This window comes from Mus caroli, unplaced genomic scaffold (assembly GCF_978045245.1).
Source record: "Mus caroli unplaced genomic scaffold, Mus_caroli_1 scaffold_8, whole genome shotgun sequence".
Lineage (NCBI taxonomy): Eukaryota > Metazoa > Chordata > Mammalia > Rodentia > Muridae > Mus > Mus caroli.
In genome coordinates, this window is record NW_028227263.1 from 33,656,158 (window position 1) to 33,679,458 (window position 23,301).

General features: G+C 47.8%; 1 protein-coding gene across 11 annotated transcripts in view; it reads right to left on the reverse strand.

The window, feature by feature from the left end:
* Mical2 (microtubule associated monooxygenase, calponin and LIM domain containing 2) overlaps positions 1 to 23,301 on the reverse strand; it is a 185,822-nt gene that overhangs the window by 97,577 nt on the left and 64,944 nt on the right. For all 11 annotated transcript variants that reach the window (XR_003837099.2, XM_085841396.1, XM_085841394.1 and 8 more), the window contains 5 exons: positions 12,013 to 12,220; positions 8,687 to 8,803; positions 6,271 to 6,372; positions 4,366 to 4,521; positions 819 to 919 (listed from right to left, as the gene is read on the reverse strand). Coding sequence is in view for 10 of the 11 variants with exons in the window: in XM_085841396.1 (XP_085697522.1) it covers positions 819 to 919; positions 4,366 to 4,521; positions 6,271 to 6,372; positions 8,687 to 8,803; positions 12,013 to 12,220 (684 nt within the window). In the remaining variant the exon portion in view is untranslated. The remainder of the gene's footprint in view (positions 1 to 818; positions 920 to 4,365; positions 4,522 to 6,270; positions 6,373 to 8,686; positions 8,804 to 12,012; positions 12,221 to 23,301) is intronic.

The following is a 23,301-nucleotide window of genomic DNA, read 5'->3' on the forward strand; positions in this document are numbered from 1 at the left end:
ATGCCTGCAGTCTCAGCACTTAGAAGGCAGAGGCAAGTGGAAGGAGAGTTTGATAATAGCCTGGGCTTCACAAGATATTAATTAGCTCAGAGCAAAACTTAAACAAGAAGCAAAGCCACAGTGAAACCAAGGAGCCAAGGAACAGAAGAACAAGAGTCCAAACAAGGCTGGGTGTGGAAAACCTTGGGAACCACCAGGCCCTGTACTAAATGTGATGCATGTCCATGCCTCTGTGTGTGTGTGTGTATGTGTTGTGCACAATCCTCATGTACCCCCTACCCACTACACAGTCATGTCTCAAGAACCCTCTTCTCCTCTTCAGAAAAAAAAAATCAACAACAACAAAAAAAGACCAACATCTTGGCCACCATCTTGAGTTAGCTCATGGCAGAGCTGGGTCTCTGCTCATCTCTGACAGAACAGTGAGTACCCCCCGCCCCCATGGCAAAGGAGACACAGCATGAGATTCCTAAGTGATAGCATCTCTATGTTCCACAAGGACAAGGAGTCCCATCTCCAAGTTCATGTGACCTCCTAGTGAAGGCATGGGGCCAAATGAATGACATTTGAGGAAGGGAAAGATTCGGCTGATCATATTCTGGGCACATCACGGCAAAGGTCTCTCATCGCATGTTTGAAACATATCTGTGTGGCTGAGTAGTCACACAATGCCAAAAGCAAGGAAGGTGGCAGGCAGTCTCTTCCCCCCTGGTGTAGGTCCTGGCAGGACAGTCATCTTCTCCCACATCTGCAGATGTTGCCAGTCCATGCCGCCCAGGGGAAAGACAGGTAAGAAATCCCAGCCGACAGGTACATACATTAAGGATGACGCCCTTGTCCAGCAGGCTCTGCTTCTTGGCTGTCATGACAAAGTAGTGGGTACTGTCCTTGTAGTAAACAATGTTTTCGAGATCAATCCCTGAAAGGAGAAACATCTAGACTCAGTTTACCAGTCTGCACCTTGCTCCATTCCAGGTCTCATTATGGATTTGCAGAGGATGCACATAAGATAAATAGTAAAGACATACCAGGATATGGAAGGTAGAAGAGAGGACCAGAGCCCACCCAGGTCAAAGCAGCTAGCTTTTATGCTTGCACAAAGACATGTTCAAAAACAACACAATGAAACAGGCATACAACCACCACAGGTGTCCAGTATTCCAAAGTTAAATCTAGGCAGACAGTGTGAGGGGAAGTACTGGACAGGACTATGGATGCTAAGCAAAGACCAACTTTGAACCCAATTGCATGGCTCAGGCCCCATCTACTGTGTGTAGTAGCACAGAGCATTCTCTACCATGTCCTAGCTTGCAAGAGAAAACCCAGGTCAATGGAACAACACTGCAAGGTTAGAGGCCTAATGGCATCTTGGTGTGTGTGTGTGTGTGTGAACCTGTGTGTATGCCAGAAGGCAGCCAAGTCTATCATTTGTCAGGTGCTTACTTTCTTCAGACAGGGTCTACCTTCTTAAGACAGGGTTTATCACTAACACAGAGCTCATCAATGAGACTGGCCAGCCAGCAAGCCTCAGGGATGCTCCTGTCGCTATACCGTAGAGCTGGGATTACAAACTTACACTACTATGCCCAACATTATATGTGGGTCCTGGGAATTCAGATCCTCACTGGAGCCATCTCCCCAGGCCCAGACCCCCATCTTTTGTTCTTTCCACGGACAGAAAATCATTCATTCAAAATCATGCTATGAGGTGATCACTCAGCTCTGTGTTCTCAAGAGGGATGCAGGAAGCTCAGCCAGAGACACTGGCTTCACCTGAGAACTTACTAAAAGGTCAAATTTGTCCAGGTTGCTGAATTAGAAAGCTGGGGTAGGGCCAGCACCCTGAGTCTCCAGCTCCCTGTGTGACTCAGATGTTTACTAGAGCCTAAGACTCTCTGGATCAGCTCATGTGAAGGGAAGTGACAGGCACGCAGTGACCTCAAAGCATCCACACAAGGTGTGCTGGGTAACCATAGTAACATAACTATTATTACAGTAAAATAGGAAACAGCCGTGAATGCAGAGGACCCCCAAGAGATTCAAAGGAAATTTATTGCTGTCATTGATGAGAGACAATGACTTACAGTGGCAACAACAGCCAAGTTTAAAGGAAGCGTGTGAAACCTTTGGAGAAACACAATGTCTCGTGGTAATCCCTATTTGATGGTCTGTGTATTTATTTTCTTTCTTTCTAAGGGGAAGGAAGGGCTGGAAAATTAAGTATTAAATCATTCAAGGGATATTATTCTCTGGAAAGGAAATATTAAAACTTGTAATAATAAATTGTGGAGGCTCAGAGGGACATAAGATGGTAAATACCACTGTGACCAGCAAGAGGCAGAGTCTGGCTCAGCGACTCAGCTGGTTCCTAGAAGCTGAGCCTTAGAGGAAATGATTCCATGGAAAGTGTTACCCTAACAGGAAATTCACAGAAGGTGGAGATCAGAGGCCAAAGCTTTAAGCAGACATGTGTGTCTTTCTCTGTTCCAAATACTCATGATGGAATTGGCTGTAGACAGCAGTAGACAGAATGCATATCTGTGACTGTGGTGTGAAATCAAAGCCCTTGCTGAAGGACACTGAACCCTGAATGTCCTATCATCTCAATGTATCATGAAACACGACCCTTTTGATTTCCCCATCTCGTTCTGCCCCTTGAATATAGAAAACCATTCCCATCTCAAAGACCACATGGTCTTCTACAGTCCTCAGGCTTGGATGCCAAGAGACACCACAGTCCCCCAGACCTACCATCACAACTATATTTAAGATAGGATACTAAATGAGAAAATGAGAAATGTGGGTGATAATAAAATGTGCTAAGAAAAAGAGGAGGAGGAGGAAAAGGAGGAAGAGGAGGAGAAGGAAGAAGAGGAGGAAGAGGAGGAAGAGGAGGAGGGGAACGGATACGTTATTAGAACTGGAGCCACGTGAGATAAGCATGTAAGGCTCTGAGGGAAAATGTCAGTAAAACACCAGGACAGACTGGGCTGAGCACCAATAGCTTTCACTTCTCCTATAGTTGAGGCTGGCCTCAAAGTGACTATGTAGCTGGTGCTAACCTTGATCTTCCTGCCTCTACCTTCCAAGTGCTGGGATTACAAGCAAGTGCCACCATACCTGCGGAGGCTTCATTTAACATTATCATTGCACTGGCTTTTCAAGGAACAATGCCCATTTTGGGTCAGGTTAGAAAAAGGCCGTTTCTCCTTTGTTTCTCCTCTACTCTCATGAGCATGAGTTGCTCGTTTACTGACTATCCGACCACAGAGAATATGTCTTCTTGGTTTGCTGATCTGCCTCAGGCTATACACCCAGTGTTTGCAATGTAGCATGTATTCAAAAGAATATCTGTAAAGCGGTTGAGCCAATACCTTCTGTTCTGTGTACATGTGGTTAGGTGACAACTGTTGGCCAGAGCATGGTGGGTGGGAGTGGGGTGGTGTCCTAGTGTTGTCTCATAGGGAGGGGCAGCTGATGTACTGTGTAAAGCACCTGGGATCCATCAGGTTCTCCCCTCAGATTATAAGCTCCCTCCTCAGAGTGTTCCCAGCATCTCATGTTAATCTTGGGCACAGCTTTCCTGACTATCTTGTGTTACAGTGCTTTATGTGGGGACCCTCTTTGGATAGGGGAAACTCCAGAAGGGGTGGGGCTAACATTGTCTTTGTACTCCACACTGCTGAGCACTGACACAGGACAGATACTCAGTTCATGGCCATTAACTATCAGCAAAGTCTATTGTCTATTTCTACATACAACACCTAGTACATTCTCCCGAGAATCCCTCTTGTCCTTGCAGGACCTCTGGACATTTACCGGATGGAGAGAAAGCTTTGCTCCCTTCTCCAATTCCAGCAAACATTGGAAGCCAACAGGTCTATGAACAGTTCAGAGAGCTTGGACAAGGGACTAGGGAGATGGCTTAGTCAGAAACAATGCATGACCTGCAAGTACTGCCGAATGGGATTTGATCCCCAGAATCCATGATGTGGGGGAAGGCAGGCATGTATGGTATTATAACCCCAGTGCTGGGGAGGCTGAGACAGATCCCAGGGCCTCCCTGGGCTTTTAACCTAGCTTACTTGTTGAACATTAGGCCAGTGAGAGGCCTTTGCTCAACAACAGCAAGAAAAGTGGACACCATCTGAAGAATGATGCTAAAGGTTGTCTTCTGGCTACCGCACATGTGTGCACGCATGCAAGCTCTCTCTCTCTCTCTCTCTCTCTCTCACACACACACACACACACACACACACACACACACACACACGTTCATATACACTCAGATGCACGCTCAAATGCACACACATGCACTCACACATACACTGTGAATAGGGTCTGGTTTAGAGATGAGACTCTCACCTGTTTCTTCCTTTAGGTCCTGGAAGAACTTCTGGTTGAAGATGAAGGCAACACCACTGATCTCCTCCACCTTGGCCTCAGCTGTGCTGTTCCTGTTTATGAAGTTGGCGGTGATGGCGATGGCCAGCTTCCCTCGGAACTCTTTCCTCCTGAAGCCTGCGGAAGGGAAGGGTAGATGTGTCCGTTCTCTGGATCTGGTGGGAAACTCAGCAGCACTGCTGAGAACACTCTTCTTGGGGCCCCACAGGCAGTGGGGACAGGGGCTCTGGGACAGGCAGGCACCGGGCTTGTGCCCACAAGAGGCATTTTGAAGTCAGTAGGGCTCTGTTCTTTTCTATACTGGACCACACACCCTTCTTACATATCCACAGACCAGTGACCGAAGTGATCTGTGCAGCACGTTACCACAGAGCTCAGCCCTCTGCAGACATGCTGGGTATGTCACTGAACACACTCTGAAGGCCCTTCCACACTGGGGTCCTACGTGGTCCAAATGATTTTGTGAGCATTTTAAATGGAAAAGAAAATCTTCTTTTAAAAAATAGGATTTGGCTGAACTCTCAGAAGACAGGATAGTAACACATTTCCTTTCCATCTTTGTTGTCATAGGCTGTATTGCATTGTCATTCTCCCACTGATGAAGTCTTAACTCTTGGTATCTCTGAATGTGACCCTATTGGAGATGGAGTCATTATAGAAGGGCTTATTTAAGATAAGGTCTACTGGAGTAGAGCCTCTATTGTAATGTGGCTGATGTCATTATTCTCAGGGAAAGGTGAACACATCGAGGGAGAAGCTCTGTAAACACAGAGATGGGGATGATACTTCTATAAGTCAAGCAATACCAAAGCCTAGCAAACAAAACAAAACAAAACAAAACACCCAATACACCTGTTCCTAGTGGCTGGTACCTAGTATGTGTGCTGGCTGGCTTTGTCTTGACACAAACCTAGGGCGTCTCAACTGATGAGTAGCCCCCATCAGAGTGGCCTGAAGGTGCATGTGTGGTGGCATTTTCTTGATTACTGATTGATCTGAGAGGATCCAGCTGATAGCAAGCTGAGCATAAACCCTGGGCTTTCAAATATCCAGACTCATAATTTCCCCAAGCCACCTGAACAATCCCATAAACCATACAAGTATTCATGTTAGCAGCTTCGGAGTGTCTTGTCAGATATTGCTGAAAGAAGATGGGTGTGGGTATGAAGGCGGGGCGAGTAGAGACAGGACAGAGTCTTGCTGACAGGGGAGGCCTGAGCTGGAGGCCCACACATTCAGAACTTGCTGAGGTCAGCATGTGCGTGCTGTCCTCAGAGAATGGATTTTCCCAGCAATCTGTCTGCAACCTGTGACCCTTGAAAGAAGCAAACTGGGAAATCACAACTCTCCCTACTCTGAAAGACTCTACTGGTGGCACATGGTTTATCACACTGGTCTCAGACAACAGTTTCGGTGTGAATGACCGCACGAAGCCTGCCTGCTGGACTTAGAGAAGCCTGGCTTTGAATCCTGACACTTTGCCCAGCTGCCCAGCAGTGGGTGTGCTTAAGAGTTATGAAGAAAGAGGGTTTCTCTGTTGGTTGGTGGAGTCCTTGAACATGAATGGATGCTATTAAAGTCTTGAGATGTTTGCCTTAGATGAAGTCAGGGTGCACTTTGGCTAACACAGCAGCTCGGTGAGTTTGTGTTGACTTTTCCCACAGTATTCCCACTTTAGAAAGCATTTTCACAGATAAGCCCTCCCCCATCCCTCATCTTGGTGCTCTGAAAGGGTTCTGCTACCCATATTCTCACTTGGGGATGCTAAGAGCCAGCAAGTGGGAAAGTGGAATGGCTGCCACCTTCATCTTCCTTCTCCGATTCCCCTCGTTATCTCAGCCCTATCACCAAAAGAAGAGTCCTCACCTTCTAGCGTGTTCCTGTGACCGTCAGCACCGATGATGACATCAAACTCAAAGTCAGACAGGGCGTGGTCTGCAGGAAGGAATTCTGCCCGCCATCCAACTTCTACCAGGACAGAGAGAGTGGATGAGCTGACAGGGGCAGGCTGAGAGAGTGATACTACCCCTCCCAGTTGGCTAGGAGAAATGGATAATGACCCAGTGGAGCCTCCTGAAGAGAGGTCAGGCATCAGACATATCTAGATTTTTGACACTATGACAAAGGATGTTGTATACAATGTTCATGGTTGAGAACTGGGCAATGGAGGGTTTTAAATGGCAAAACCCCTCTCATGATATTTGAATTAAGCTTACTGTTTCATAGTTGTCATAACTCTCCTGGGTAGCCTGTGGTCCCTAGTCTGCAGGCCAGGCCTACATGGACAGTCCATATCCAGGTTCTCTCTGCTAAGGTCAGGTTTTGTGTCAGTGCACTCCAGAACAAAGCCAAGAGAAAGGGAGGCACTGCAGCCCTGTGCCTAGTGTGGCAGATCTTTGCTAGGGTGCTGACCTTTAGTGAGCCCTAAACCCTTCTCCCACACCCTGTGTTTGTATCTCATCAGATTCACCCATATTTGCCCCAACTCAATGGCTTCTCATCCCAGAGAGTGTGCAGGATGCCAAGGTGGGGGTGGGGTGGGATGTGGGTGGGTGGGGGCGCGAGGGGTTACTATACAATTCTGCTGCTTGCTCCAGTGGTCTGCTGTTATAGTAGCACACTCTTGGGGAATGCCTGACCAGATCCTCAGGGTTAGGACTATCCAGTAGAGATGTTCCACTGGTTAAGAGCAAACAGTCTCTGAATGCCCCAAATGAAATGTCTTACTAAAAGAGCAAGAAAAGCCTCCCTGAGTTGTCAAATATATTGGGTAGAGGCCAGGAAGAGTCAGGGATGTGTCCTCCATGGGAAACCCCAAAGTCTTCAACATACGCTGCCTCATAACTCAGCATTTCCAAGGCAGGAAACAACAAAATATAAAACCTTGATGGAAAAAACCCATGATTATGGTGTATGAGATAGATCAGAATTTAATTTTCCTTTCCTCTAGTTATTGCTTTTTAGGTGGGTTATCAGTATGTAGCCCAGGCTGGCCTTGAAAGCATAGCCATCTGCCTCAGTGCTGGAATTTCAGGTGTGCACCATCATGCTCAGCAAAAATATCACAATTTAAATATGCACAATAAAAGAAGAAAGAAGAATATTATCAAGACTCTGCCTAGATGAAAGCATCTTATGATCTATAAATTAAAACTCAATAAAATTAAAAACACTGCTGGGCATAACAGCTCCTGTAATTCCAGAATTTAGAAATTCAAGGGTCATCCCTGGCAACATAACAAGTTTGAGCCAGCTTGGGCTACATAAGACTATCTCAGGAATTCAGGAATAACATATATAGCTATATATGTGTGTATAATACATGCATACATACATGTATGTGTATGCATAGTGGTGGTTTGCATGAAAATGGCCCCCATAGGGAGTGGCACTATTGGGAGGTGTGGCCTGGTTGGAGAAAATTTATCACTAGGGGGGTGGGCTTTCAGAAGTTCAAGCCAGGCCTAGTGGCTCATTGTCTATCTCTCCAGCCCCCTTTCTGCCTGCATGCCATCACTGTTCCTGCCATGATGATAACAGACTGAACTTTTGAACTATAAGCCAGACCATTAAATGTTTTCCTATATAAGAATAGCCATGGTCGCTGGGCTTTGCACACTTTAATCTTGGCACTTGGGAGGCAAGGCAGGTGGATCTCTGTGAGTTCGAGACCAATCTGGTCTACTACAGAGTGAGTTCAGGACAGCCTCTGGCTACACAGAGAAACCCTGTCTCGAAAACAAAACAAATCAAAATAAACCCAAACAACCCCCACAAACAAACAAAATGATTATGGTGTCTCTTCACAGCAATAGAACTCTAAAAAAGGCGTGTGAAAACCGAGAAATATCTAAAAGCTTTATTTTTATAACTGTTCTAGACATCTCAGTTTCCTTACTATATTTTTAAGATATTTTGAGGGTATAGCAGGTGTAAACTACCTGAGGGTGAGCTGAAGTATGTGTGAACTTTATTACACTACCATATTTGTCTTCTTTCCTGCCACTGACTGGACGTCAGTTGTCAAAGTTGCAGCTTCCTAGGGTCTGGGTAACCAAATTATAGGCTTCATGGCATGGTACTAATTCCACCATCACCCCCACCCTTGCTGGGAGCTGAAAAATAAGCCCAAAGCCACAGAAATGGTCAAAAAAGGTAAAGTATTTGTCAGTGGAAGTGTGCCAAACAGCTCCCAGCAAAAAATAACTTGCAGAGATAGCCTCAGCAAGCTTCCCATTTGGAATATGTGCCTTCAAGGCAGAGAAAGAAAATCCGACTGTACTTTGATTCTCTTGGTCTTCAGGAGGCTCCAGCACCCTCACAAACTCCACATTCACGTGGACCTCCACTCCCAGCATCAGGGCCACCTTGAAGAGGATAAGCTGCAGTTGTCGGATACCTGTGAGGAAGGAAAGAAGGGAGGGGACTGTCAGGAGCAATGCATAAGCAGCATGTGTGTGTGAGAGCTGGATAGTTGTGGCCCAGAGAGCCCAGAGCACAGCGCCACGCCGCCGGCTGAGTTTGTACCAGGCGCTCCAAGGCTTTTCATTTGGGGACCCTTCTTATTCTCATGTAATGGAGGAACTATTGAGACTTGATAAAGTCAAAGGACGGCTCAAGGCTACACAGAAGCCAAAAGTGGACCACGGGTGCAGTTCTGTCAGATCTGACAGCTCTGTTCTACCTGCACCGTGCTGCTCTAACTAGAGAGATCTGTCTGTCTTTTCTACACCTTTGCTGAGCCAGACTCTGGATCTGATGAGATGAAGGTAGAGAAGGAGCTAGTGAGAGTCAGGAGCCACAAGAAGAGGCTCGTGAATGAGGCCTAAACCTAAAGTTTCTCCCTCTCTAGTGGGAAGGGGAAAGGCAGAGAATTCTCCCCATCAACTGGGCTCAGTGCTCTCTGCTTTTTACCATTTCAAAGGCCTCTAAGTGCAACCTTGTTTGTTCCCTACACAAAGGGGCATTCCTCTGAGTACTTTTCTTCACAGTAAGAAGCTTTAAGCTTGCTGTGGGCTTCTCTGTATTGCCTGGGTATTTAATATTCATTGAGTACCTACAATGTGGCAGGAAGATGGGCGCACGCTCTCTAATGGAGGAAGCAGATGAACGGAGTGTTGGGGCCTAGGCTGGGACTCCAAGAGAGGATTAATTGGGAGCATTAGGTACCATGGGGAGACTGATGACAACAGAGGCCACATGAGGCCAGGACATCCAGAAGCCTGGACGCTTCTGGGTAAAAAAAAAAAAATCTCTTTAGTGTGGTGACAAAAAGGAAATAGGCAACCACTGGAGTAGTGGATACACAGTCCACACTTCCTCTTCTAGAACAAATCCTTTTGAGTGAAGGAATAATAATGGGGTCTCCATAGAGGGCAGGGTCCAGGGTGAGGATCAGGAAGACTGGTGGTGGGGACTGGGGAAGAAGAAGGCGAGAAATCCAAGAGGGACCAGGGTTGGAAGGGATGGCTAGCTGTGCTTCCATCCTGGGACGCTAAGGAGGGACAATGAGTGTATAATGGGCAGGTCAATGGCCTCTCTCCCTTAGGCATAGGACACAGGCAACTGCTAAGAACCTAGGGCTGGAAGAACAGTGATGGGGAGTGGAGAGTCCTCATACAGGTCATACAGAGAACTGCTGAGCAGTGCTAAGCCTGAGGCAGGGCTAGGGATGGAGACTGCCCATCTCAGAACAGTTGCCGGGCAGCTGGTTTGATAAAACCTAGGCCACAACCTGCTGAGAAGACAGTTCTTCCAGGGGAGGCTTGGACACACCTCACAGTATCAAGGTTCCTGGCTTCCAGCACACAGTAGGAGCTCTGTGAGTCCCCCACCTCCATTCTCACAGAGCTGCCCTTGGAATACCACATCCTCTCAGTGCCCTGCTCAAAGCCTCATTCCATAGTCTCACTGACAGACCTCTGGGTGGGACAGAGCATCCTGCCAGCTCATGCTGTGGCTTTCTGGGCAAATACAAATTTCTTTCTGTTGAACTCCTGGAATTTTCTCATCCCAAAGTGGGAATACACTCTGGGGCTGCTGCTGGTAAATCCTTCTGTGTCTGAATAAATTACACCCTTAGCAGCGGCTCACTCTCTCCAGGCCCACCCACACCCCACACACTTCCCATCAATTCTGATCTCACATAGACATGGCTCTTTGGGCTCCCCTCTCATCCACCCCCATGAAAAAGTGTGGCATTCTTTTAGGTCTGAGGGCCACATATGGCAGCCCAATTACTAGATGCCACTGGACACAAAAAGTACTACATAACAGACATGTGCTATCATGTTACAAACCTGACCCCATGTAACTTTAACAATTCAAGGGGACAGAATTAATCCTGTTTTCTAAGAGATAAAATTGAGGCCTGAAGAACGTAAGGAGTTTGAACCAGGTCAGGAGGAAATAAATGCTTTGTACTTAAATCAAACACTTAAATCCCCATACAATCTGCCTGACTTTCGCAAGTTCGGCTGTCATAAGTGTAATAGCTGGAGACCTCTTCCCTGTGAAGCTGAGAGAAAGAGGGATGCTGCTTCTCCCAAAGCCTCAAGATTCCAAGAGTGGCCTACAGCCAGGGGAACAGGAGCTGTGCTCGACCCAGCCATTCTGAGGCTGGCCAGCGTCTTCAGATGCTGTATTTTCAACTTCCATTCCCAACCTCCCTGAAGTCACATTATGTTGCCTTCTCTCTTGTCAAAGCTCTAAGGAACACTGGTGAGAGACCCGTCAGAGATTATACACCCGATTACGTCACTCCTCTGATCTACCACCTGCCCTGTTCCGCAGTACTAGCAGTACACTGTGCCAATGCCTCTGCACAAGGAGGTCTCAACCATCTGGCCCCATTAGAGGTTTTGTGAGTTCTCTCTCTCACATTCCTCTTGGGAGTGTGACTCACTCTATTAAAGCATATTTTATTACTGACAAAATCTAGTGAGCTCCCTGAGCATACCGTCCCTGCTACTTGCCTCTGGGCTCTGTATTTCATTCATTCACTCAGCAGATGTTTATTGTTTCATCTATTACGTGTCAAGCACGTAGGCCCTGGAGACAGGTATTTTGGCAAGCAGTGCATCCCAGGGTCCATGACCAATGGGACTTAAGACAGAGCCCAGAATAAGCCACAAAGCAGACCATCATGGTCTGAATGAGAAAGGTCCTCATGGGCTAATTTGAGCTCTATCCAGTGGTACCATTTTTAGGAGACTGTAGGGCCTGTAGGAGATGTGACCCAGTTGGAAGAAGTAGATACAGGAGGAGTGGGGAAAGCTTGAAGTTTATAGCCTGGGCATTCTGCAGGGCCTTTCTCCATTTCTGGATCTGGCCAGATATGAGCTAGCAGCCACGAAGCTGTTGGACTTTTTTACTTTCCTGCCATGAGGGGCTGAGCCCAAACAAATGTCTCCTCAAGCTGATCCTGGTGAAGAATTTGGTCTCAGCCAAAGAAAGTAACTAATTCACAGTCCTCCAGATAACACCCAAGAGTTGGATGAATGGAGCATCCATGGTCAAAGGACTCCCAGATGTGGCAAGATGGGTCCATGAACAGTGAGACCTGGATCGTCTTGAAGCACCAAGCACCCCACCCTGAGCCCCACTCACTGATGTGGTCGATGGAGCCAGCACAGAATTTCCCATAGAACTTCTTGGCCCCCAGGCCCCGCAGGTCATGGATAGTGAAGGGCCAGAGGTGCAGCACATTGTTCCGGGAGAAGGTGTCCCTCTTCTCCACTACAACCACTTTGGCTCCCAGGTAGGCAAGTTCAATGGCAGTGCGCAAGCCACATGGTCCTCCTCCGACGATGAGACACTGTGGTGGGGAAAGGAGAGAAACCTTGAGTGTCTAGGCAGTGCTGTCACAGAGGTCCCACCTCACCAGCCACAGCATTCTGTGCATCTGCCAGGACCAGTCATTCATCTGCCTAGTATATATATTCCCTGTAGGCCCATCATAGACTAGACACTGTCCAAACCCAGGGAGAACATGCAAAGGGATTTTAGGAGAAGGCACTGTAAGATGCACAGGCGTTCTAGGTGAGACTAGACCAAATCTGACCCCAGCCCTGGTAGGCCACCTCTTATCATCCTTTCATGAACCGGGTCTGTGAAGTGCTGTTTTTCCTCATAGGGCTGTTGTCAACAGGATCACCTTTGTAAAGTATATTAGGCTTAAAGATGCGGTTCAGCTGTAGGGAGCTAGCCTAGTGTGTGCAGGACCCGGACTACCTATCCTCAGCACCACTAAACAAGCACACAATGAGAGAAGAATGTGCTTCTGTGTTGTGAAAGTGTATGGAACATCATTCCTGTGGCCATAGGCTAGCCAAGCAACAAAAGAACATATTGACAAACTGGACTTCGTCAAGATTAAAACTTTGGTGCTGGGGCTGGAGAGATGAATCAGTGGCCAAGAACATCCATTCTCTGTTCTTCTAGAAGCCCCAAGTTTTATTCCCAGCGCCCGTGTTGGGTGGCTCACAACCACTCCAGCTCAGGGATCCGACATCCTCTTCTGGCCATCATGTATCGTCATACAGATGCCCCCAATGCAAATAAAAATAAAGCTTAAGATAAAACAGATGTTTTGAAAGGCATTATAGTTAAGGCAGTGAAAAGAATACCATTATGGTGTTGTATGTCTGTAATCCCAGGCCAGCTTGTCTCAGCTCCCAGCTCCCAACCCCTTCCCCAGCCTACTGAAGGAAAGGAAGAAAGGGAAAAGACAGGCACACCGATGGGAGAAAATATTTGCAAGCCACATAACTTGTAAGTTCTGAAAACATACTTGTATCTAATACACATAAAGTCATGACAGCTTAAAATGAAAAATAAATTAAAATACTTAGAGAAAAAAACTAAAATAGCATTTTTCCCCAATAAAGATATACAAGGAATCAGAAAGTAGATGGAAAGGTCCCAACAGAAAAATGCAAAACCAAGCCATGGTGAATGGTTACTCCCTCAGTAGTAAAGGCTCGAATTTGATGGGGCACATGAATCAAGAGCTGGAAATTCAAGCCTCACATATTGCTAGTGCAAACGATTTCAGTCTGTTATAGCAATTCCTTTAACAGTTAAGCATGGAGGTACCATATTAGCCGACCGTCCCGATCCTAGGTACATACACTCAAGAGAATTGAAAACCTCTCCATGAACAGCAAGGGAAGGATTTTTTCACATCAGCCCCAAGCTGCAAACAACTCACGAGCCTATGAATCGATGGATAAGCAAGCCATGATATGTGTGTGATGCCATGGGTGCAAATACACGTTTGTCTGTGTGAGTGCAGGCATGCATGTAGGACTCAAGGTTGACATCAAGAGTCTTCCTTGATTGCTCCCCACATTATTCAAGTGACCCTGTGGTTTGCTGACACAGTCTAGCTTGCTATCTTGCTTTTGCTCTGGGGACCCCTGATCTCTACCTTCTGAACACTGGAATTACAGATGGGCTGCCACACCCAGCTGCCATTGATGTGGGTTTGGGGATCTAAACTCCAGAACAGGCAATCTGTAGAGACAGAAAGATTAGTGGTGATAAAGCTAAGGGTGAGGTGGGGAATAGACTGGGAAGCTAGTGCTACTGGATATATAGGTCTTTGTTTTTGGAATGTTTTGGAATTAGGCAGTGGTGATAGTTATCTACTTTAGTAGGATTAATTTTATAGTATGTTGATTATATTGCATACAATAAAATAGCAAGGCCTTATCTAAAAGAAAAATGGCCTGGAGATGATTCAGCAGTTAAAAGCTTTGACTGCTCCTCCTAGAGGACCCAAGTTCAATTTCCAGCACACACATGGTGCCTCACTGGTCCAGGGGTAACTCTAGTTCCAGAGGATTTAATACCCTCTTCTAGTCTCTATGGGCACTGCACATATGCAGTACACACATAGTATTAAACAAATGAAAACTTCAGGCACAGTGGTATGTGAGTGCAATCCCAGAACTCAGGCAGGAGGGTTGCAAATTCTAGGTAAGGCTCAACAAACAAAAATTGTATGAGAAAAAGGTAATTAAAAAGAAGTGTGCCACACACTGGTAAAAATGTTGGATTCTTGTTTTTTGTTTTGTTTTGTTTTGTTTTTAACAAAGTTTTAAATTGTATTATACATTTGAATGCCTTGCCTGCATGTATGTCTGTGCCATTAGGCACATGCCTGGTACTCATAGAGGCCAGGAGGGGTCACTAGAGCCCCTGGCTGGAGTTACAGATGGTTGGGAGGTACCTTGAGGGTGCTAGGAGTAGAACCTGGATCTTCCCAGAGAACACCCAGTGCTCCTAACCACTGAGCCAGCTCTCTAGCCCTGAATATTGGAGTCTTATTACTGAAAACTAGTGCTTGCTTCTAGAGACTCTCAGGCCATGGGGCAAATTTGAACTTCAAAATAAATAAGTAGAATGCCTTGTAGTTTGTTCTGTTTCATACACAAAAGGGGAAAAGCTAATTCTGCATGATAGACTGCAAGGGACATCAGAGGAGGGGCTTTCCATGCCATAACCACCATCATCAACATCTATATCACCACCACCACCACCATCATCATCAACATTGTCATCCACTGTAACCCACATTTGTGGAGCACCCACCCAGGTTCGTGTGTTTGACTTCTCCAATTCAGGAACTGTATTACTCCTACAAGAGAACCTTTACTCTGACCACTTCCCAAATGGGGAAATCAGGGCACAAAGCCACAAGGTAACTAACTGGTCCATGGGGTCAGAACGAAAGGGATGAAGCCAGGATCTAAAGCTTGATGCTCTCCCTCCCGAGCCTACTGTGCGGTACTGCTTCTGGTTTGGTAGAATAAAAAGAAAACCAACTATCTCGGCTGATAGAGCCCATTCAGAGAGAAAGAGGGGTGGAAGGGGAGGGAAAGAGGAGAGCTAGTCTGCACCCAGATGCAGGGTCTTAAAAGCACTGGTCTTGTTGGCACTGGGGCCATGGATAAAGAAGAGTCAGGGATTTGTACAAGGTCCATGCCAAGTCGCTCCATGTTGAAGAAGATCCTGTGCTTTTCCAGGGAGGGCATGGTCTGTTAGGACAGAAGAGGGGGAAACATGGTGACCTAGATAGGCACATAAACATCTAATTTTGTGCATAGTCTCCGTGTTGCGTAAGACCTGAAAACATGGCAGTAGTCCAGCAGAGGCAGGAGCTCACAGGTGAGGGTGGGGGTGGGTGGGTGGGGGTGGGGGATGGGCAGGTAGGTATAGATGAATAGGCGAAACTGTTCACCTAGGCAACAATGGAGGAGACCATCACCCGCTCCTCACTCACTGTCGGACGTTGCTGAGACATCTGGAAACGTCCCTCTACTTGGGATTAAATGTTATCTTAAAAACACATCCCCCTGCTTGAGCAAACACTCCATCCTCTGGCCGTCTCACTCCCCTAGGCTGCCAAGGTCCCAGAGGAAGACTCGATCAAGCGTATCAGAAGCTCCCACACTGCAATCAGTATAGTTTACTGGCTGGAACCATCCAAAGAGTTTGTAGACACCCAGTTAGAGGAAATGAAGTCACTGCTGAGATTTGACTCACCCCTAGAGATTTTGGAAAGTACATGGGGGCGGGGTGGGGGGGTGGGGGGCTGCAGAGCTGGCTTCCTCTCTGGACAGAGATGCCTGGAGACAACCAGCTTCCTCAGCCCAAATCCACATTTTATCTCACCCTCCACACGGCTTCTTGCTCCACATAGCCAGACAATGACGGTCATTTCAGAGCCTGCTCCAAACCCCACGCTTGTGAGGTTTGCTTTGGGGCGAAGTCTGGACCCGTTACATGTCTTTGCAGTTACTGCATGTTTCCTGTTGGTGAGCTCTGTCACTCCATGGCCAAGGCTGGGCCAGCCGGAGCATGTAGGGTGAAGAAGGGCAGGAAGGGGACAGAGGCCTTCTGCAGTTTTTGTTCACCAGGCCTGACCCATCTCCGGTCTCCAGACAAGGCAGGAAACCTCCTCTCCTCCAGCCAGGGACTGTTGTACATAGAGGGTGCAAATATTAGCCAGGTCTCACATCCAGCCCTCTTGGTGGCACCTGGTTTTCCATCAGTGAATGCTTGGCTTTCCCATCATCCTAAGCTCTGTTACATATTTTGGGCCTGAATCTCAGAGATACCAATCATACCATAATCTTAATCAAAGCAAATGCCAATGGGCTTAGTTATATTGGGGGAGAAAATCCAGGCTGGCACAAGGGGCTGTTGGCTGGGGTTGTGGAGGCCGGACAGTTCCCCCTTGGACTATGCTAGTTATGATCAAAATGGGCCTTGGCATTCTGACAAGGGGTCAAATACTCTGCAGCCGTGTGTCTGAGCAGAGGAGCAGCCCTGGCTTCCAGGGATGCCCATGGCCAGTGGAGGCTCTCTGGACAGGCGTGGCTCAGCAGACTGAACGCAGAGGCAAAGGACTCTCCCCTTTCCACAGACCCAGCCAGCATCTACCACTGAGAACAGACTTCCAATAAATAGAGCTTTTGGTTAAAACTTAGCCTCAGTCAGTAACATGTTCCCTGCACAAGCAGGAGAACCTATGCTGAGTGAGAGAACCCATGCTAAACAAACAAACAAACAAACAAACAAACAAACAAAAACAAAAACAGGGAGAGCAAGACCAACCTGTGTTTGGTGGTGCACACCTATTGCCCAGCTCTGGGGAGATAGAGACAGGAGGATCCCTGCGGCTCACTGACTCCTTTGCCTAGTTAAGACGGCGAGGCTCAGGCCAGGGTTAACATTTGCAGATTCCCACCTGGACAGTAGGAGCAGGGGTCTGTCTGCCAAGGTCACCTACATCATGGATGTCAGTATTATCTATGCACTGGGGTGACTGAATTATTGCACACTGGGGAGTGGGCAGATCTACCACCAGCCAGGAAAGAGACCCTATCTCAATAGACAAGGAAATATCTCCTGAAGAGTAACATTCAAGGTTGTCCTCTGGCTTACACACACATATAAGCAAACATGTACATATACCACGACCCCATGAACACACACACACAAACACACACACAGCCCAAAGGCCTTCCTAAATTAGACTGCATACTTTTCTCCTATGGTCCCACTGGCTCACTCATTACTGCTGCCCCAGAACAAAGCTCCCATGTTATCGTTGGCTGGGTCTCAAGAGCTGCCCCATCCGCTGTGTTATCTGTGTGCCTGGAACGCATCCACTGCCTGGTACGCACAGGAGGCCCAACACGTAGCTGATGGATGAATGAGCTTCCCACCCACTCAACACCAACTCAGTTCTGGCTTTCTGACCATGAGAGGGATGTTGGGTGCATGCCAGCCAGGGTTAACGTTTGCAGCTTCCCACCCAGACAGAAGGAGCAGGGGGCTGCCAAGGCCACCTACATCATGGATGGCGGTATTATCTGTGCACTTGGGCCATGTGAATTATTGCTCATTGGGGAGCAGGCAGATCTACCACCAGCAGGAAATCCACTGTAAAGATAAGCTTAGAAGAGTTCAGACCTGCATATTCTCGACAAGAGACAAACACCACATGGAAAAACAGACTATTTATCAAGGAGCGGGAGGGGGACAACAGCTAGTATACCTAGCCAAGACATAAATGCTAGTAGGGTGTGAGTGGAGGCTACATAGATCTCTTGCTGTACCTCAGAGGGGCCCTGAAAGCATGACTCTTTAAAATTTATATACATACATACACGCACACACATATATTAAATATATGTGTGTGCATATATATATATATATATATATATATATATATATATATGTGTGTGTGTGTGTGTGTGTGTGTGTGTGTATGCTTTGCCTGCAAGTGCCTATGAAGGACAGAAAAGGTTGTTGGATCTTTGGGAACTGGAGTTACAGATAGTTGTGGCTGCCATGTGGGTGCTGGAAACTGAACCCAGATCCTTTGTGAGAGCAGCCAGTGCTCCTAATGATTGAGCAATCTCTCCAACTCCACCTGCCTTTTTTTCATGTATGTATTTGTGTGGTGTGAATGGGTGTGTATGTATGTTCACATGCATAGGCATGGGGACACATGTGTGCACAGGTGTGTGTGTATGTGTGTGTGCCTGAAGTTGTGAAGTTGCCACCTGGCGTTTTCCTCAATCACTTTCTATATTTTTCAAGTGAGCACAGAGCTCACAGACCCAGGTTAGTCTAGCTAGCCAGCCTGGTCTGTAGATCACTGCCTCTGAGCCTAGATTACAGATGTGCTGCCACACCTAGCCAGCATGTATGTGGCTTCTGGAGATCTCAACTCCAGTTCTTACACTTGCATGGCAAGTACCTCATACACTGAGCCATAGCCCCAATCCAATTACTAATTTCTCAACGGCACAGTGCACCTTCCAACTGGCCCTCCTCCTAGCCCATAAATGGGGATGCTGGGACCCAGGATGGAAAGGACAAGAGTCACTGAGTGGAGTCAGGGCTAGGCCAGGGCTCAACAGTCCCTCAATAGTCTACAGTATTTGTTTCTGTCTCTGCTTCCTGCCTCCCTTCTCCTTGGGTGCAATATGGGCCAAGGCTATGGAGAGATGCTGTGCAACAATGGAAATGGGGGTCTGCCACTCATTTCCTGCTGACCACTACTGCCTTGGCCCTCGGCTGAAATGAAGTTTAACACACTTCACAAGCACTCTGATGGCACTCCCTACTTGCTGGCCACCTCCACAATCACTTCTTGTGTTTCATCTTTCTAATCACACTTTGAAAGTCTTAGCATCACACCCACCTTGGAAGTGGAAACATGGAGGCATAGAAAAGTAAGGCAAGAGAAGGCTCAGCAGATAAGAGCCCTTGCTGTGCACACATGAGGATCTGAGTTCAAATCCTCAGGACCTATGTTAAAAACAAACTTGGTGTAGCTACACACACACCTGTGATCCCAGCACAGCTGGAGGCAGAGACAAGAGGGTCACTAGAGCCTAGTGACTAAAAGCTCTAACTCCAGGCCCGTGAGAGACCCAAAGGAATAAAGCACAGAGTGTTAGCACGAGACACTCTGGCCTTCAAAGCACATAGGGATACATGCCTGCAATACCTGCACACACACACACACACACACACACACACACACACACACACACACACACACACGGTGAGTGGTATGACCACAGTAAAAGGCAGTTTCATTTGTAAATGTTCTGCCCCTCAGCTTGGAAGTCATGAACACAGTCTTCAGTTTTGAAGGGGTGAAAAAAATGGAGAGAAAGAAGGCAAGAAATTCTCCTTAAGATTGTGTAACAGGTAAACCGTTACATTTGGATCTGAACCCGGGCCTATGCTCTCAATAGCTTGCCTTGAGAGTACAAAGCCTGAGTTACCAGGAACTTCATGGTGAGAATGGACGGAGGCCATTTCCTTCCTTCCCTTCACTGAGGACACGCGAATGCAGCCAGAGTTCAGGCTGGGTTCACACGGCCTCTCTGCAGGGGACGACAGGGCTATGCCCAGCCAAGGTTCCCGTGCTTCCCCAGGACGGAAGTTCCCAGGCTAGATGGAGTCTGAGCCTGTGCAGGTCCTGAGAAGCCATGCCAGCAGGTGCCTCGGTGCAATGCCTCCAGTCAGATAGCACAATTCTATAGAGAGCTGGTGGCCTGCTAGGTCTCCCTGGGAACAATAGCCATCCGGCACACTGGCTCTCTTAGGCAGAGCTCTGCCTCTGTCCTTGCCAGGGTGGCTTCACAGCCTCTGGCTGTTAGGACAAGAGATTCATCTGAACCCAGGCAGGAAGCCCATGGCGGTTACTGTTCTTATTGTAGTGTGAAAAGTGAAGCCAAGCATCCGCTTTCTGCCTCCAGGGAGGTGGCTCATGCTGGAGGCTGGAGGAGTTTATAGTTTTATTTTGCACAACAACAAAGAGGGGACCTCAATGGGAGGTGTACCCACCCACCAAGGAGTCCTTGGAAGGCCTGGCCAAAGAAGGTTCTTCACAGACACATCACGCTCCATTTTTGGCAAGCTGCTAAAACTCATTTGATTAGTGGAACCCTGCCCCATCCAACTCTCTGACTGCTTCTGCCCTCCTACCTCCCACCCCAGTTTCATATAGCCCAATCTGGAATTGAATTTGATATATAGTTCAAGGATGACCTTGAGTTTCAGATTCTCCTGCCTCTACCTCCATCAAGTGCTGGGACCAGAGACATGTGCCAACATACCCAGTTTAGACAGTGCTAAGGATTGGACCCAGGGCTTCCTGTACGCTAGACAAACACTCTACCAATAGAATGGCATCCTCAGCCCAGCTCTCTCATATCTCATTCAAACCTAGCTCTTCCTGACTAACCCTTACACTCCACTTAGTGACCACATTAGCTTTCTCCCATCTCCATGCTTCCTCTCAAGAAATATCTCCTCCAAGAGAAACACTCCATTTCCCTCTTTCCCTCCCCACTGGCTGGAGTGTCTCAGTACCTTCCTCTTCCTCCTCTTCCTACTCCCCCTCCCCCCTCCCCTCCTCCCCTCCTCCCCCTCCTCCCCTCCCCCCTTCCCCTCCCCCTCCTCCTCTTCCTCCTCTTTCTCCTCTTCCTCCTCCTCCTCCTCCTCCCCCTCCTCCTCTTCCTCCTCTCCTCCTCCTCCTCCTCCCCCTCCCCCTCCTCCTTCCCCCCCTCCTCCTCCCCCTCCCCCTCCTCCTTCCCCTCTCCTCCTCCTCCCCCTCCCCTCCCCCTCCCCTCCTCCTCCTCCTCCTCCTCCTCTTCTTCCTCCTGTCAATAGTGTAAGTAGGGAGCACAGATTACTGGGTCCTGAGAGTTTCACTTGCAAACATCCTTCCCTTAGTCTTCTGAGTCTGCTCAAGTTGGCACTGGTCTGGGATTTGTAAGCACAGTCCTCACCCCTATGGCAATATTCAGGCCTTGTGGCATCTTCCCACCTAAAGTAAAAGGTCCCTGGAGCCAAGGCACAAGGGCTACCTCAGACCAGTCCCTGCTAGCAGAGAAAGTCAACTGTAGTACTCACGTGTGTCCCTGTTCAGGAGAGCAACATTAACAGTAGCACTAAGACTAGACTAAGCTCTGGAGTGGCCCACACTGCCTGCTGAGAAGCTGTGCCCACAGCCAATGGGAAGAGCGAGTACCTAGTTCCTGGTTGTAGAACAAGGGTGAAAATGTGACCTGTAGTGTCAGAGGTCAGGCTCAAGGTCACCAAGCTGCTATTCCTTTTTCCAGGTCAGAGGTAGAGTTTACTAGGAGTGAGATAATCAATTCTCTTCCCATCTCCTGAGATGTATGGGGACTTATGAGATGGCTCCGAGGGTGGTGGACTCGTGTCCTTTGCCTCAGGAAACTGAGAAAGCACAGTTGGGAGTAGAGAAGAACAGATACAAAGAATGTTCAGAGAAGTTGGAGAAGGCACAGATTGGTGACTCTGGCCAAGGAAGAGCCATATAGAAGGAACGTGATCGGAGAACTGAGCTGGGGGAATTAGAGAGGCAGAAGAAATGGCAAGACTGAGGAAGAGGGAGGTGGCTGTGGACCAGTGGGGAGCCTGGACGGGGCTAGAGTTGGGGGCTGAGAGGGCTGAGAAATTGAAACCAGGTAGGCATGGAGAAGGAGCCAGACCTGGAGGGTCCTGGAGCAGGTAGGGTCTCCCTTCCTCCTTTTGCCCATAGTGGGTTTGGGATAGAATAGCTGAATCCCCTGCGTTTTCTTCTAGAACAAAGACAGATGTGAGGAACTGGAGAAGGGCAGTGCCTTCCTAGCAGTGTTTAAATGGAAATTTCCACCCTGCCCCACAGGTGCCAGCACCTAGGCTGCTGCCTTCATCTTCCTGGCTCTAATGACAGTGGTTCAGGCTCACCCTTGGTAGGCTTCACCATCCACTCACATCCCTGAACTCCCCTGGATTCCAGAAGACAATCATGGGCCACCTACATGCTGCCATTTCTGCTCCAGTAAGTAAGCATCTACAGCCTGCTCCCAATCTGTTCCCCACCCCCACCCCCCACTGCTGTCTGGGGAACAGTTATGGACTCCTCCAGCTGTGTACATAAACGAGCTGGCTACACCCTTAATCTCTATCCTGATCCTTTTTCACCTCGTTGTCACAGCAAATCCGAGGAACCCCTTTGAGCACATCCAGATCTAACCAGTTTTTGTCTCCTCTGTTCAAGTCCCTCACATCCCTCCCTGCCCTGGCATCAGGGGTCCTGCCTGGTCTCCCTGTCCCACCCTCAGCCCTTTCTAGCCTCTCCCCTATGCAGAAGCCACAGCCCTTCTGACGAGAGGCCTGGCCTTTCCCAGCTGACCACCCTTCACCGGCTCTTGTGGCTCTCAGAAGAATTCATTGTGACCTCCAGGCCCCGTGTGACCTTGTGTACAGTTTCCTTCTGACTTCAGTTTCTACCTCCCTACCTTCTCGGCTCTTCTGTGCATGGCATCAGCATGCATACGTCCCTCTCATCTGCCTCCCTTTCGCCATCCCTCATTTTTCTAACTTAAAAAAGGGGTACCTACTATATGACACCTACATGTCTAGTTACGTTTTCTACAGTATTTCAAATGTTGGTAAATATTCTAAGCATCTGCCTAAAAAAAAAAGAAAGAATTTTTTATACTTTGTGTGTGTGTGTGTTTGTGTGTGTGTATGAGTGTGTGCAATAGCACATATGTGGAGGTCAGAGGACAACCTCTGGGAATCGGTTCTCTCCTTCCACTCTGTGGGTCCTGGTGATTGAGCTCAGACTGACCAGGTGGGCATCAAACAACTTTACCCTTCGAGCCATCCTACCAGTTCCGGAATCTGCTTTTTGTGTTTTTCCTATTACAGGCCCTTCCTTTTAATTCTAACATCTTTATAGTACTTTTGGTAAAATGTGAACGTTTTTCAAATAGAAAATTTTAAGAATCTTGGGTAACATCAAAATACTTGCCATGAAGATTCTGCAATTAGATTTTACTCTCC